The sequence below is a fragment of the Emys orbicularis genome, chromosome 3 (assembly GCF_028017835.1).
Source record: "Emys orbicularis isolate rEmyOrb1 chromosome 3, rEmyOrb1.hap1, whole genome shotgun sequence".
Lineage (NCBI taxonomy): Eukaryota > Metazoa > Chordata > Testudines > Emydidae > Emys > Emys orbicularis.
In genome coordinates, this window is record NC_088685.1 from 204458637 (window position 1) to 204476468 (window position 17832).

A 17832-nucleotide genomic window follows, 5' to 3' on the forward strand; every position below is an offset into this window, starting at 1 on the left:
CTCTGATGAACAGTAGCAGATGTCCAGGGCTTTTCAAGTCTGTTTTCCCTTGCATAAGAAATCAGTGATGTGGAGTCTGAATATATTCTAAGAGTAACAAACAGAATGCAGGCAATCTCTTTTTTCATAAATTTCAGGCCAAAACCAATACCCAGCTCTCAGTAAGCAACACTGCCTTAAGGTTCAACTCTAATCAGAGACTAAGGCTTGGTCTACACTTACCCCCCAAGTCGAAGTAAGGTACGCAAATTCAGCTACGTGAATAACGTAGCTGAATTCGACATACCGTACTTCGAACTTACTGCGGTTCAGACGCGGTCCACACGCGGCAGGCAGGCTCCCCGTCGACTCCGCGGTACTCCTCTCGTTGAGCTGGAGTACCGCAGTCGACGGCCAGCACTTCCTGGTTCGATTTATCGCGTCCACACCAGACACGATAAATCGAACCCGGAACTTCGATCCCCAGCCGCCGAACTAGCGCGGCAGTGTAGACCAGCCCTAAGGCTCTCTGAGTGCTTCTACAGATCTGTCTCCAAGTATCACTGCACAGAGAACCTGGCATAATCTAAACTAACAACACAGAAGATCTTCCAAGATTTTATCAGCATTCTGGATGCTGATATGACAGGGACATTTGACTACCTGTATTTCTTTTCTTTAGTAACAGTGATTACAACTACCTGCGCTCATGTACAAATGGATATTGAATCTCTAATCTAAACTGATCTAAAGGAGAAAATTTTCAAACAAAAACCTCTCATATGTAGTTGGGAATCACAGCAGCTGTGTCAGAAGAGTATTTGCTCTAGTTCAAAAAAAGTGGTTTATTTTTAAATTTTTGATCATTTTAATTTACATTTGTGTTCACCTATAGCAGAAGATCTGGCTAGGAGAAAGAAGAATGAGGAGCGAGGACATCAGCTTTATAAAATGAGCAACAAAATCCTGAAACATTCCAAAAGCAAAAAAGAGAAAGAGGAGTAAGTCTAAACTCTTTAGACTTACTTGTGGGGCTAAATCAATAATAAAGATAACATTGTGCTATAAAGACAAACAAGAACATGCACTGAGGAGTTTACAGTCTAGGTCTCCATCCCATAAAGAGTTTGATCTTACTGTACTGTTCCTGGTACAGACTCTCATTGACATCGATAGACCCCTGCGAGAGGAAAAATATTCCTGGGCATCACTTTTGGCAGGATTGGGACCGACGGTGACTTTGTCAAGTTCAGCATTACTGAATATTTCTATTCTAGCTTAGTTACCTAGATTGGTTTGCATTTAATTGGAATTTTGCATTCTACATTGATAAAGCATAGTGCAAAGACATACAAATCAGCAAAAAAAAAAATCAGTTTAATTAATTAAAACGTGTCCAAAAGTTGTGGAAAAATTCTAGTGAATTGAAAAAAAAAGTCTGTATCCAGCTGAACAAATCCATCCAAAAAAAAATTTTTTTTCTGGGTGGTGGCAGCAGTTAGGACATTCACGTGGGATGGGGGAGACCCGGGTTAAATTTCCCTCTATGTCTGATATGGAGAAGTGAGTTGAACTTTGGTCTCTCGTATTGCTGGAAAGTACTCTAGCCACTGAGTTTCCTACATCACAAGTGAGTTATAAGGAAAGAGTTATCCTCACCATAATAGTTTCAGGTTGGCTAGCACTACATTTTTTGGCAAACTATTAATCTGAAAAATTTGACCCAGCTCTACTAATCACATGAATTTGAAGTTACTGTTCAAGGAAGGGTGGCTGCAAAGAAAGAAATTAAAACTTCTCTGCTGCCAGAGAAGCATGTTTTAGTTAGCTTTCAGGAGGTGCATAATAGAAATTAGTTCTTGAATTAGTACACTTTAGTTGCTAAATCTCCTCTTAGAGATACAGGTACTGTACTTGAGGGGAGAAATTAATATCAGATGATTAAACCTGAATTTCATATTCTTGAATCAGAGCTTACCAACTCCTTACCAAAGCAGCAGATATGGGACATTTGAAAGCTATGGAGGAATTGGCTGCTGCTTTGCTGTTTGGTTATCATGGTCCTCAAAATATAACTGCAGCTGTGACATTATATGAGACTTTGGCTGAAAAAGGATCTCATAAAGGCCAAACTGTAAGTAGTTTTGGGGTTTTTTTTAAGTGTATAAAGCTTTGAATAGGACATTACTCAACTGGAAAGCTTATTAATATTTGAAAAGCAGTAAGGTGTGGTGTACTTTGTTTACATATATGTTGGTATAATGTGGGACCACACAACAGGTAAGTATTAATTAAAATTGTTTTTAATCATTCTCCAGTTAAATCCATTTTTAAATAGTAGCACCAGATAGTTACAACTGAATTTTAAAAATCTACTTTACTTTTCACTATATAAGTTGATTGATTGTTTTTAGAACTTTGTTCATGTTGCACAATTGAAATAGACTAATCAGTGTCACTTACTGGTATGTTTGTAGTCAGTTTAACTTTCTCAAGCACTAGGAATAAAGTGCAATTTTGGGGGTCTAAACACTCCAGGAAATGTTTAACTAGAAACAACATACTGCTTTCCATTATTATTTCTGTAACTTTAAAATCTAATTTTTGAGTCTAGCACCACCTGACAGTAACTTGATTATTTTTAACTTTGGATATTTGTACACAGATGCTGAAAACTATGTTTAGTTGTTGCAATTGTAGCTAGTGATATTGTCCAGAATTTTAACTTTCTGCTGGACAACAGTAGTTTTAATTAAAAATACAAAATATTTTAACATTGCATGATGGGGAACTTTGAGTTGCTCAATCTTCACTGTTACACACCAGATGTCACTTGAAGGAATTTTGGAGGGGAGTAAAACCCCTTTACGACCACGTCTTCTAGCTGCAAGGACTAATGGGACTCCTTTCAAACCTAATGGACCTTGCTCAGGTTCTCTGCAGAATCATGCAAGATTCACATCACCTTAGGACTTACTCTACCACCTCCATAGCACACCCAATCCATGTTCACATAATGGCAGTAAATAACCAGGACCACTCGAATGGACCCAATTCTGCAAGAGAAAGCCCATGATTTTATTCATAATATAACAGTGAATAAGTCATCCAACCTTGCTGGATGATTCACTTGGCCTTGAATTGACTGTTTTGTTAAAGCAGATATGTAAGACAAAATAAGCAAAGGCAGTGTGGCACACTTTGTATCAAATTTCAGGTGTAAAAGGTGCCCAGATCCCAAAGATAGATTTGTGTGGGTGTGTCCAACTACGGAGAGATATCTGGAATAAAATGAATTCGAAAATAAAAATTCTCAGACTACCCCATCACTCACTGTGATATTTACATACGTTTACTGTGATCTTGTTATGCTTGGGTATCATTGTTGCCAGATTTCTGTCTTGGACACTTTAATAGCTTTGTCAAGGATAACTTGTGTTTGCTTCAAATCTCATGGCAACAATGGGACTAACCAAGGTGGCTTCTTACTCAAACTAAACAGAGGACACACTCATATTTGGAGTAGGTCTAGAAACAGTGTGTTAGCATAGGTTCTGGAACTAAGGGTGCTGCCACACACCTGGCTTGAAGTGGTTTCCATTATATACAGGGTTTACAGTTTGGCTAAATGGCTCTCAGCACTCCCACTATAAAAATTGGTCCAGCACCCCTGTGAGTTAATGTGACCGGGTGCTGGGGATGGACCACACTGAGAATGCCACACTCAGGGCAGACTGCAAGAAATAGGACAGACAATCCTCAAAACTGGTGGTTTATTCTATAATTAGATTCACCCAGCCAGTAACAAAAGAGCTTCTGCAGTACCACAATGATTAACAAGAAGCCAAACACAGTCCCCTTTAGGCATTCCAGCCCTTGGTTCTCATCTAGACACGTTGGTTTGATATAGTGAGAGATTATTGAAAACCCTATTCACCATATGTGAGATTCTACCAATCCCAAAGGGTCAGACACTTACCCTCAGATCAATATATGTCTCAGATCTTACCCAAATATCACGTCAGCCAATTCTTAGTAAACTAACTAAAGATTTATTAAGAAAAGAGAGTTATTGAATAGCTAAAAGATTATATACATTACAAATGCTTACAAGGTCCTTATATCAGGTTTGTAGCAGTGATAGATGCGTCTGCTGGTTTCAAAAAGTCTCTCTGGAATCATCCGAAAAGGTTAGAATCCAAATGTAGCTTAGATGTAAAGTCTGTTAGAGTCTTTCCCTGCATTTTCCAGGGTATTCCAAATAACTATTGGAAGATCTCTTTCCCACAACTTAAACTTTTCCCTGTTCAAAGTTCAGCAGACTAGAGATGCCGGATCAGGCCGGAGGTTTCTCTTTTATAGCTGAAGTGGGCTGTTAAGTATTTTGAGCACAGCATGTGACTCTGAAGGTTCTTCTTTGTTGAGGACACACTGACCCGTCACTTTAAAGTTAACATTCAATTTCTTACGCATACACAGGTAATTTAGTAATACTCATTTGCATAAAGCAATTAGCTGGTCTTTCATTATAACAGGGACAGATAAGCTGAAGATAATATAAGTAATATTATTAATTTCCTGCAGTGTCTCACATCTTTGATCTTAAGGTTAACTGAACACAGTCACCTGGATAATGTAAGGCAATTAAGTCATGAAAAGGATTTAGCATCTAAAACAGGGGTGGGCAATAATTTTTGCAGGGGGGCCACTCCACGAATTTTGGTAAGTCATCACACGCTGCACATTTCTACTATATTAACGGAGGGGGTGCGGGGTCTGGAAGGGAGTTTGGGTGCAGGAAGGAGCTCCAGGCTGGTGCAGAGTGTTGGGGTGCAGGAGAGGGTGAGGGGTGTGGGCTCTGGGAGGGAGTTTGGTGCAGGAGGCGGTTCTGACCTGGGGCAGGGAGTTGGGGTGTGGGAGGGGGTGCGAGGTGCAGCCTCTGGCCGGGAGGCACTTACCACTGGTGGCTTCCAGCCAGCAGTGCAGCAGGGCTCAGTCAGGCTACCTGCCGTGGCCCCACACCACTCCCAGAAGCGGCTGCGGCTGGCTGCTGCTGGCACGTCTCTATGCGCTCCTTGGTGGGAGGGGGGCAACGGGTTTCCGTGCGCTGCCTGTGCCCGCAAGCACTGCCCTCACAGCTTCCATTGGCCAGTTTCTGGCCAATGGGAGCTGTGGGGACAATGCTGGGGGCGAGGGCAGCATGCGGAGCCGCCTCCTCCCACCAGGGGCGCGCAGAGATGTGCCAGCAGCAGCCAGCCGCTTCCGTGAGTGGCATGCGGCCATGGCAGGCAGGCAGCCTGCCTGAGTGCCCCGCTGCGCTGTGGGACTTTTAGCGGCCTGGAGATTGTGAGAGGGCAGCCAAAGAGCCTGGCGGGACGGACAGAAATGTTAGACGGACCCGCGGGTCGTATTTTGCCCACCCCGATCTAAAAGCTAATTTGGTTACATTGATAAACTTGTAACTGGATATAGGTAAACACAGACAAATACACTTAGCAACTATTCTTTGATTCTTATCAATACAAAGTGAATGAGTTGGGGATTGCTAGCCTAATTAACATTTCTTTGATACCTATACATAAATGGATTGCCTTGATTACAATTGCAATGCCACTTGTTAAATCGTTATGGGTCATATACCAGTTAGCTGGTTTGCCTGCCCCACAGTTAGAAATACACATCTGACATAGTGAGATTAAGCCATCTTCTCACTTCTGCTGAGGTGGTGGACCTATTTCTGCATACATCTTTCCACAAAGGAGTTTTAAAATTGCAAAATTATCCAAGAGAAATGTCTTGCTCAAATCCTGAGCAATAAAGCCCCTAGTTTAAAGGAACCATCATAACAATCGGCTGTCTGTGGCCATTGACATAGTCACACTTTGACACCTCACTCCTCATTCATCCTGGACTGTCCTCACAGATCAGCTGACACAAGGAAGTGACAAAGCTGGAGCTCCAATGATAAAAAAAACTTGCTCAGAGTGATCAGGTTTTTTCAATTTCTGTGCTATGGCAATTGTTGAATGAAAGTGTTAACCGTTATGAAGTGTAAGTAGTCTGATTAATTACAACTGCTTCAGCATGGTAATAAAGTCAAATGTTTTGTTTGCTGTGAATAACTCTTCACTTAATTCTCAGGTAAGATGAATGGTGGTAGAGCAAGAGGACAAGCTGCCCAGTCATGCTTATTCCAGAGGTGGTTAGTCCCTGGCCCAAGTAGTGACTGTTGGAAATTAATTGTTTTTCCAATCATGTCTTGAACCTCCCATTTTAGGGAAGATTATATAGAAGATCATAATAAATCAACTCCCAATACACTTAATCTATCACTATTCTTGCTCCATACCAGTCAGGGCATGCAAGTGAAACTATTGATATCAAAGGTTGTGCTTGTGAAAACAATTTTAATAATCAATGAGCAACTTTTGACCATTGTCAATGAAATATTGTTGATACACCTGTAGGCTCTTGCAAAAGTGGGCAGAGTAGCTCTTTTGTGGATTCACTCCTTCGATTCAGAGAAATCCTATAGAGTATTATTGTGGAGCTGCTCATCCTCTGTGAAGGACCCTACCTGTAATGTCCTTCAGGGTTCCATCTTGTAACTATGTTTATATTCCATACAAAAAACTATGACAAATTTCATCCTAGAAGTTGAAAGTTTCAGAAAGATACACTATCAGCAGTTGAAAACAAGGGTTAGAATGGAAATTGTACCTTCATATTTGTTGTTGTTCCCTCTGCACTGATGCCACATTCTTACTCTTTCATTTTCTGACACAAAGATGAATGGAAATAAACTGGCTGCTATGCAAGCCAAGAATGACACTGGCTGGCAAGAGGAATCAATAAGTATAAGAGTGTTCACATTGTATATTGATGGGGTATTCCCAACTTTCATCAGACTAATAGGCAGCCTCAAGGTCCTATTAAATCCAATAATACTCCTGAATTCCAAGATAGCAGCAATGATCTGTTATGCCTTTCACCATCTGTGGCACCCCACAAGACATCTCAGCTTCCTCTCACCGTACACAGCATCACAGCAGTTAAGGTCATCTGAAAGTGCTTGCCGTCAGCTCCTGTGCTGTTCCTCCCTGCAGGTGCAATATTGAAGGCAAAACCCAAGATGAGCATGACTTTAAGCCATGTTTGCACCCTCTGATTTCAGGGCTCCTATGGGGGCCAAAATGCCCCTCCTTGCATAACCCAGGAAGCCTTGGGAGCAACTCAAAATTACAGCAGACTCCCTACTGCTGTAATGGCTTGTGGTGCAAGCCAAAATGGCTGTAGCAGCATGTGCTGTTCCCCCACCCTTTCCCATCTTGCTCAGTTCCCACCAGAGCTTCCTCTATCCTGGAATTTACAGAGGAACTAGTGATTATAGGGGCTAGAGTGAGGAATATAATCCCCCCCTCAAAGGGCCAGCAGTAGTAGTGCTAGTTGAAGGCCTCCACCTTTGAATTTGGCTCTTCTTGGGAAAGCCAGAGTCTAGAGATCATCAGGATGAAATTCAAGATCCATTCATGTTAACATTTTATTGTCTTTTGTTTGTTGAATTTCCTTCATTAGTGCCTAATTTCCATGGTGACAGGCTCTACAAAAGAGAACCGAATCTTCTGAAACACATTAAATCATTTATCATTTCACCACAATATTCAATCTAAGTGCTGTTCTGCAGGCACTGGCTCACAATAGGATTAGTGCTTAAATCCAGTGGAATCCTGTAAATCCTATTAAAATAATTGATCAATCCATAAATGGTATCAGAGAAAAATATAGCTACAATTTAAAGTATGATGTTTTACTGTCTTGGACCAGTGCCATAGTCTAGCACTGTAAATGGCTAAGGTCCCACAGCTCTTCCATTTATTTATTTAAGGAGAGAATTAAGTCATAGAACTAATGTTATAGATTAAGAGATTCCAAGGCCGGAGTACCTAATGGAAAACACCTGGGACAACCTTATAGTAATCAGATGACATTAATGGCTATAAACCAGTCCAAAAGAATCATCATCAGCATGGACCCTGAAGTCACCAAGCACATTCACCAGCACCGCTGCACTGTGGAAGCACTAGGTGAAGGGACATTTGTAAACTATCATTAAGCCCTTCCCTATGTCATCCTGTGACTCATACATTAGATGGACACACTCTATTAGATCCTGTTTTAATCCACAATTGAACTCACACAACACTTACACAAATGCATAACTATAAACAAATACTTAAGTACTTTACTGAATCAAGGCCTTAGAGCAGGTAACCTGCTATGTCTCACATTGGATATAAAAAAATCACAGCCACCCCTTCACAGTCCCTTCTCAGAGTTCATACTGAACTAAATACCTAGTGGAAATCAGCTGGGCCAGTTATTCATGGCGAAGCTTCAACCAGCCATATCTCAGTTATCGATGCTATGCCAGAGTTCTAATTAAATCATGGCTGATGGTAAAATTTATTAGCCACTGACCATACATTAAACAGTATAATTCAACACCAAACATACTTGGAGGATATGGGGGAGTATCATGCTGAATTGTGAATTTCTTGGGTCCTCTGTTTCTGTCAAAGACGTATTTTATAATCGTGAATTAGTTTGTAGACTTCCTTGATAGTTTTAGTGCCTGTTTATATGGAGATTATTCTAACGGCATCTTTGAAAATCAGATTTTAAAAGAGAGGAGATCTGTGCGCGCAGGGAGAGCAGAATATCAGTCATGATCCGCCATGTGGATCTGAGAAGAACGTTTTGTCTAAATTTAGTAGGTAACCATTGAATGTTTACAGTAAGCCTGCTAAAATATTTTAACTATATAGTGAAAAAAGTATCATTTACAGTAATTGATTTTATTATAAAATTATTTTACTCTCTCTCCCCCTCAACTCGCTCTTTCTCTCACACCTACTCACCCATCCACCCACCCACCCACTCACTCACCCACCAATCTCACTGGACATAGTTCTCAGCCGCCCTCCAGTTTTTACTTTTTTCGATATCCCCTCTCTCCCAAAGTCATTGTGTCTTAGAAGTACCGTTCTGGCTGATGAAAGCTGAATCTGAAACATCCTGGAGACTGTCAAAGCCATTCTGGAAATGAGCATTCACTGTAGAGCAGTGGTAGTCAATAGGTGGACCGCATGCCAAATCCGGACCGCCAGATGCTTTTGAACAGACCCCCCAAAAATTTTATTTACTTATTATTAGTATCATTATTGTGTTTTTTATTATTTTCTCTGGAATCTGGACCTTGATTATACCTTGACCAAGAACTTTGGACTTTGACAAAAAATAATTTACTGCCTCTGCTTATAGAGTGAAGCAAGGTACTCCCTTTCTCTGGGCACTAATCATACTGCCTCTCATTGTCCCAGCCTGAGATGACTTGGTCACAGTAACAATTTGAAATTTCCCGAATTAGCCATATGACTTGTCATTAATCACTAGTGTAAACATGTAACACTTTTAAACAATTCTTCTTTTTTTTGAGTTAGAATGTCAGGAAGCAAAAATAATTTAAACAATCCAATTACATATTTTCCTAGTTCAAATGCACAAGATAATTTTATTCTCAAAATGTACAGAAATTAAATTGATCTTGGGCTGAAAGCATGTATGCAATGTTTTAGTCCCCATCACAAAATTTTTACAGCCAAGGGACTGAAATACAATTGGAGGTTAAAGTGGAAATCGTGACATTGCATTAAGTATAATAATCACAATCACGTTTTAAAAATAAGAGGGTGTTAGAATTGAAATATTTAATGACTAAACATGAATTACTGCAGATAGAGTTAAGTCATTTTAAAATAGAACTAGCATTTCTCCAAAGGTACATGTCTGCTGCAGAGCTACACTATGCAGTCCCAGGTTGTCTTGTATGCTCATGACCTTGGGAGTTGATTAACTAGGATAAATCGTAAAACTCAAGATCCCTTGTAAAAAAGAAGTCCATGCATATGCCTCAAGGTGTGTATACACACAGCTTATCTGCCAGTTCCTTTTCTCCTATAGAGTGAATATACATTCTGACTCTACACTGTTTGCATCATCTCTCACATTTAGAGCTTTATAAGGGGATTGTTTTTTTGTCTCTATGTCTGAAACTGTTTATTCATAATGTTTCATTTTTATTTTAATGTAAACTTTGCAGTTTTGGTGCGGGGACAAATTTGAGTGTGCCAGGTTACAACACCCCTCACTCAAATTTGGCCCAGCCTCCTCTCCATCTGTTGTGACACTGTGAATGAGTGAGGTTGTGACCTGGTGCACAGGATCACAATGCCACTCAAGTCTGCAGCAACTATTAAAAGTTGTGGTGTATGTTAAAAGTTGTAGTTTCCACAACAAAATCACAGCCCATGATTTTCTTACAGCCTTACCCATGAAGCATCTGCTTCATTGGCTACTCACTGCTGGATTTATGACTCTTTAAAGAACTGATCCAAAGCCCAGTTAAGTCAATGGCATCATTTGGACTCGTCTAGAATTAGTGGCAGCCATTTTCAGGGAGTATTTAAATGCACCTCTTCTTGGGAACTGAAGTTATTCAGAGTGGAAGAACAGAGGTGTCAGTCTGTCACTTGGCCAATAGTGTGGCTCACTTGTGAGATCATATTAAATGAAAACATTTGGTCTTTCACTATCTGAACTTTTTTTACTGGGTCAGACATTACACATTTCAGTATCCAGCTATGTCTGGGCCATTTGTTCAAAAATATCCAAAAATATTCCTAGTGCACGATCTTATTTTCAGAGAAGCATCTTTCTCAGCAGAATGAAATATGAAGATTTACTTAGCTCATTCAATTTCAGCTTTGTTGAGCATTGAATTTTGGAGCTTAGCTATCAAGGTGATAGGAGCCTTGCATGGATGGATAGATTTAATAAATCTGACTTAAGCTAATACTGCTATTTAACAAAAAGATATTCCCACTTCTTCCATCCTGGGGAATGTGTGATCACTGAAGGGTCATTTTTTGGGTCCATGATGCATCAACATCCCAAAGGCTCTTATTATCCCTAGACATTTTTCATCTAAAGGACTTCTGAACATGGAGGACTGTGTGAAGGTAAAAGACTTCAAGTTTTCGTCACATAAGATCCCAATCCAATGACCATTACTGTCAGTCAAAAGACTCCCATTGACTTCGGTCCTTAGGCTAGGTCTACACTACCCGCCTGAATCGGCGGGTAGAAATCGACCTCTCGGGGATCGATTTATCGCTTCCCGTTGGGACGCGACAATCGATCCCCGAATCGACGCTCTTACTCCACCAGCGAAGGTGGGAGTAAGCGCCGTCGACGGGAAGCCGCAGAGGTCGATTTTGCCGCCGTCCCTACAGCAGGGTAAGTCGGCTGCGATACGTCGAATTCAGCTACGCTATTCGCGTAGCTGAATTTGCGTATCTTAAATCGACCCCCCCCTTGAGTGAAGACGTAGTCATATTAGGGCCTTAAGACTTTCCCTTCATAAACAGACATAGACTTGCATCATCCTGACTTCCCAGTCCTACTGTAGTTTGGCCCTTTTCAGAGGGACAGTGTTCACATAACTCCAGGAAACCAAGTTACAGACATGACCGATTACCAATACCCCAAATCCATATGTATGGTAATCATTTGTGCTATCCATGTTCCAGGTAAATGGGCATAGATTTTCCCTCAGGGACTTTTTCTCCTTTTATTGCATGGCTTTAAAAACATTTGTCACAGCCAAACCCATTGTTCCACCCTGTTTAAAAGTTATTTAACATAATGGCTTTCCTGTTTAGCCTTCTATAGCAGGGATTCTCAACCTTTTTCTTTCTGAGGCCCCCCCAACATGCTATAAAAACTCTATGGCCCACCTGTGTTACAATAGCAGGTTTTCTGCATATAAAAGCCAGAGTCAGTGTTGTGGGTAGCAAGCAGGGCAATTGCCCGGGGCCTCATGCCACAGGAGCCCCCGCAAAGCTACATTACTCAGGCTTTGGCTTCAGCCTCAGGTGGTGGGGCACAGGGCCTGGGCTTCAAACCCATGTGGCAGGACTTCAGCTTTCTGCCCTGGGCCCTGCTGGCCCTGCTTGGCGGCCCCCCTGAAACCTGCTCACGGCCTCCCAGGGGGCCTCGGACCCCTGGTTGAGAACCATTGCTCTATAGGCTCAGGGCCTGGATATTTTGAAGCCTCGGGAGAGACCCATCTCCTTAGTGAAGCTACTGAAATGAAAAGTTATTGTAGCCACTCGACCACTTGGGTAAATTACCCTATAACGCTGTGTTTTCTGAATCCTCTGCCCAGACAGACCACTCCAGTCTCTCACAGAAACCTGTTTTTTAACTAATCTATAAAAGTTTCAAAGGAATAAGAGGCATTTCCTATCATGATACAGTAGCCAATATTAAAAAGGACTAAAATGCCATGACCATCAAATATTATCAAATAACTAAAGTTACCTTAGTAAAATCACAGAATGTTAGAATTCCAAAGAGAGTGGAAGGTTGGTGTAGTATTTTAAGAAGCACTGTGGGACACATTCTGATTACAGTTAGACCCATGTAAACCCAGACTAGTTCTGTTGATTTTAATGAGTTACCACAGATTTACGCCGACATAAGTGACATCAGAATCTGGTCGTGTGTGTGTCAGAGGAGAGAGGGTCTCATTTATCCAGGATCTTGGAGAAAAGGCTCTCAGGCAGCAGTGTGCCTCACCATATACACTTCTACCCCGATATAACGCTGTCCTCGGGAGCCAAAAAATCTTACTGCGTTATAGGTGAAACCGCGTTATATCAAACTTGCTTTGATCCACCCGAGTGCACAGCCCCACCCCCCCGGAGCACTGCTTTACTGCGTTATATCTGAATTTGTGTTATATCGGATCGCATTATATCGGGGTAGAGGTGTATTTCCTTTATGTTTTGGGGATTCTTCAGAGCAGAACTCAAAAGGTCGGGGAGGATAGGAATTACATTTCTTTCCCCATTTAACACCCTGGAATGTTCCTTTTAATTTTGTATCCTCTTTCATGTTCTGTGAGCCTTCTCTCATGGGTGGGATATGTAGTACAAATAGTGCATGAATGATACAGTATTGAAATACAGCTTTCCCTTGTATTCTTTTAAAAGGCTCAGAAGCATTGTTTCTTCACTCTTCCTGAAAGGAGGACAGAAATACTGCTATGTTTCCTCTCCCCTTACAGAAAGGAAAGCAGGGACTGTTCATTAGGTGGAGCCACATTAAACCCTTTTTCCATGGGTTTTAGTTTAGGCCCTCCCATAACTTCCTAGTTCTGAATTTAAGATGGCTGGGAGAGGGTTACCAATCCATTGCGTAGTGATAGAGCTAAAAAATCAAGGGAAACCAGTTTGTCTCAATCCTTAGATTTATTTTGTTTTCCCATGTATTTCTATGTTTACTTTACCAAGTAAAAATAAGGTTTCTTCTCAATGATGTGATCCAAGGAGAGAAAAAGTTTGGATTTTTCTTCAAACATCAGCCACTGCACAGAAATGAGTTGTTAATCAGTAAGGGGCAGTACACTACAGCTTGGCCCAGCTGTGGCACTTCTAACAAGACAGAGGTGCTGTGTAGAGGGCACATAAGGTGACTGAGGAAAACTACCATTTTTTTTTTTTTTGGCAGACGTGTAGCTACCAGGAACAAGCCGTCTAGTATAAACATGCTGAATTGGTGTGCAAAGTAGAGCTAGTCATGACATGATTTCTTTCCCCCACTGCAAAAAAATAAGTTTCCCCCCCATTTTTGTCCCTAGTTTTTTATGGAAATTTTTGGATTTTACAAAATCCAAATATTGAAAATTTCAGAAATGAAATTTTTCCCATAGAATTTGTTTTAGTCAAAACCAATTTTGTGTCAAAAAAATCTAAACCACTGCTAGTCAGAATTGATTTGAGCTGGTGCTGCTTACTCCAGCATAAACCGTGAAACAAGGTTTCGGTGCTTCAGTTCAGGTCATGGCTCTTAACAAACAAAATGATACCACCTTATTGGAGGAAACTTTCTCTGGTAGTTCAACTAGACAAGTTTCAAAATAATAACCAATATAGTTTTCTTTAGTTTTTAACAGTTGTCTAAGATTAATCTTATCTTGAATCATGCTTCACACAAGCCTAACCTGCTCACCTGACTGGTAACAAAAAAGCAAAGCACCATAGCAAGTTACTAAATGAAGACTTCATAACCCCAGTTAGAAGAGTTTTAACTCTTAAAAGCCCCTCACAAATCAGAAAAGAAATTACATACAATAAAATAAAACAGGCAGCATCTGTTTCAACTTGTATAAACAAAATGAATGACCACACATAAATAAATGTACTGACATGTGCTTTTATTTTGGATCTGCAGGCTTTAGGATTTATGTTTTCATATGGCATAGGAATGGAGTATAATCAAGCCAAGGTAAGAAAAATAAAAAGTGATATGCTTTTAAAAATTAAAGAAAGGACTTACCAAAAATACAACTGGTTTTGTTTTTTTCATTCCTTGTATAATTTTTTGTTTCTATGTTTTAGGCACTTGTTTATTATACATTTGGAAGTCTTGGAGGAAATTTGATATCCCAGATGATTTTGGTTTGTAAATTATATATTTGGCAGCTCTATTTCTTGTTCTCTATATAATAATCCAAAGGTTAAAGAATAAGAAAAATATCTGTTATTTATTGTATTAGGGATACCGTTACTGGGTCGGAATCAACGTTCCAAGAAATTGTGAAGCAGCACTAACTAATTACAGGAAAGTGGCATATTTCAGTAAGCAATCCACATGTTATTACTATTGTCATACCTCATTTTAGAACAAATGAAAAATAATATGTGAAGTGAAGAAAAAACAATTTCTCATTTATAACTGGTTATATATTGTGACAAAGTTCCTCCTCTATCTTGGTGGGTCCTGCGCTTATTGGTGGATTTTCTTGCCTCAGAGATTCACCATGTGGGTTGGGGAACAGCCCAGAGACCTTCCCCTCTGGAAGAACCCACAGTCCAGGTCAGTTGGGAGGTTTGGGGGGAACCCGGGCCCACTCTCTACTCCGGGTTCCAGCCCAGGGCCCTGTGGACTGCAGCTGTCTATAGTGCCTCCTGTAACAGCTGCATGACAGCTACAATTCCCTGGGCTACTTCCCCATGGCCTCCTCCAAACACCTTCCTTATTCTCACCACAGGACCTTCCTCCTGGTGTCTGATAACACTTGTGCTCCTCAGTCCTCCAGCAGCACACCCTCTCACTCTCAGCTCTTTGCGCCTCTTGCTCCCAGCTCCTCACACTCTCACACTACAAACTGAAGTGAGCTCCTTTTAAAACCCAGGTGCCCTGATTAGCCTGCCTTAATTGATTCTAGCAGCTTTTTAATTGGCTCCAGGTGTCCTAATTAGCCTGCCTGCCTTAACTGGTTCTAGCAGGTTCCTGATTACTCTAGTGCAGCCCCTTCTCTGGTCACTCAGGGAACAGAAAACTACTCATCCAGTGACCAGTATATTTGCCCTCTACCAGACTCCTGTACCCCACTGGTCTGGGTCTGTCACAATATATATATATATATATATATTGCACCTGATTCTGCTCTCAGATGCAGCTTTCATTAAGATCTTCTACAGGAGCTATGCACATATATCTAATGGTAGAGTTTAAGCTATGTAGTATTGCCGTCTCATGAGTTCCATTAATACTGTGTATTTTCAGATAGTAGTTACAATAAGATTTTGGAAACATGCTAGGGACATCATAGTTAAAGTTCTAAGACAGTTTCCATTAGAAGCCTGATTTTGGCATCCCCATCTTCATAAGAGGAAGTGAATCTAGACACACCCTGGACATCATTGGCTATGCCACTTTCCAGCCAGTGCCACCAGTTTAAGGGGCTGAGCACAATCTCTGATGGCATGAGGGAGGCTGCATCTACCTTGTGTCACTGCAAACTTATACCTCAGACAAATTTCTACTGGGTACCCCTGCCCTAATCATGGAAACTAATCTGACACTGGAACTTTAGAAGCTCCACAACTATGGTAGCCTCAAACATGGTTCTCCCAAACCACATTCAAGCTTATAAACCCAAAGAGAACCACATTTAAGGCTCCATAGAAGTTTTAAACCAAGCCAACATAGCCATAGCTCATGACACCTATATTTCTTCACTGAAGTTAGAGGCAAAACCTGTTCAACCATTTGAGTTATGAGCTTGCCCAAACACTTTCCTCTTTATAACTGAACATGCCCCACATCAACTGGAAGCATGGGTGGTAGGTTTTATCATACACTTGAAAGCCACATATTGTTATTTATTTAAAAGAGATGACTAAATTTCTTGTGGGAACTGATGAGGCTCTTCAGTGTACTGGTAGAGGGAGGGCAGAGATAGGGGGCAAAGTTAACACTGATGTTAAAATGTTCACTGCATGTTTTTTGAACTCCCAACGTTTCACTGATGTTTGTTAAATTATAACACTGTTCATTTTTTAAAAGTCACATTCTCAACTTTAACTTTAATTTGCCTGGATAAAGATATTCTTTCTCTCTGAATTATAAAGTAACCTTCATATAATATTTTATAAGAAAAATGGAAAACCAACTTTTCATATCTGAAAGTAATATATACCAAATTGAAGTATCTTGTATTATTAATTTCCATGCTATCTTTCCCATTTATCAATTTTACTCTTAATGCAACACCAATAAAATGTCATTTATTGCTATGCTCATACCAAGAATTATTGACCTTAATATTCAAGTTATGAAAGTAATTCCGATATCTTACTTCTAGTTCCTCAAATACATACACATCATCTTTATGGAAGTTGCATAAATGCAGCAATAACCAGTACATTTCTGGCAGGAATACTGTGATTTTGATAAACATGGTTGTCATTTCTCAGGTCAGCCCATATTGGCCTTCCATCTACATGACATAATGAGCAGATAAACCAATGAAACTGCGGAGTTTCTAATGCAAATCTAGGCACTGTCCCTTCTTCCAAGTTCCTCGCTTTTGTTCTGCTTCACATAAAACAAGTTTCTTCGTCTGCTCTCACTTTCTACAGTTGTCCATTTTTAGTTCTCAACTTGTTAGTTGAAATCCAGTCCTACATTAAGTGTTGTAGTTGTTATGAGAATTTGTCATCAGCCCTTTTAAGTGTCTTTTCAATTTGCTAATCCAATGGCCTGCTTTTCATGTTTCCTCCATATTGCCCCTGCTACAAAAGATCTAGATGGCAGGGGCAGATACCATCATTTTTCCTGAATTCAGCACTGTATAAACAATGCTAGAACATGCTTGGTACATCTTTCGACTTTATTTGGCTAACCAGTTTTTTGCATAATTTCATGAAACTCTATGTAATGTACCACCCACATTAACAATCTCTAAATTGCTAAATATAATACCACTGTTCTATGTCAACTCTTGTCTTGTCATTTTTATTAACAGTTGCTGATAAATTAGAAAAAAATGAAGAAATGCCAGTAGAAAAAGTGAGACTGATGGAAAAATCAGAAAATCTGAGTTCGAACAATGACTTCTTAGATTGGGATGTACACCAATACTATAAGTTTTTGGCTGAAAGAGGAGACACACAGATACAGGTAATGTATAAAGCTAAGATACTTTTTTCTGGAAAAAATGTTGACTTCTGGGGACAGGACAGTATTCATGAACTACAAATGTTTTGTCATGTTGTAGTCAACGGGAACAGGATTTGGGCACACAGGGGAAATGGGTACAGGAGACTCCTTGGTATGGCTGAATCCCATACACATAACCATTCATTTCCATTGGACTCCATGCAGACACAAAGGTCTGCTCATATGGATCTGATTGCAGGATTAGGGCTTTAGAAGTCAGCT

The 17832-nt window shown here is 40.4% G+C and overlaps 1 protein-coding gene across 1 annotated transcript in view; it reads left to right on the forward strand.

Moving 5' to 3' along the window:
- The first annotated feature begins 882 nt into the window (after positions 1 to 882).
- SEL1L2 (SEL1L2 adaptor subunit of SYVN1 ubiquitin ligase) overlaps positions 883 to 17832 on the forward strand; it is a 37948-nt gene continuing 20998 nt past the window's right edge. Inside the window, exons 1-6 of the mRNA XM_065401852.1 lie at positions 883 to 980; positions 1951 to 2113; positions 14335 to 14388; positions 14502 to 14561; positions 14660 to 14741; positions 17417 to 17571. Coding sequence (XP_065257924.1) covers positions 931 to 980; positions 1951 to 2113; positions 14335 to 14388; positions 14502 to 14561; positions 14660 to 14741; positions 17417 to 17571 — 564 coding nt within the window. The 5' untranslated portion in view covers positions 883 to 930. The remainder of the gene's footprint in view (positions 981 to 1950; positions 2114 to 14334; positions 14389 to 14501; positions 14562 to 14659; positions 14742 to 17416; positions 17572 to 17832) is intronic.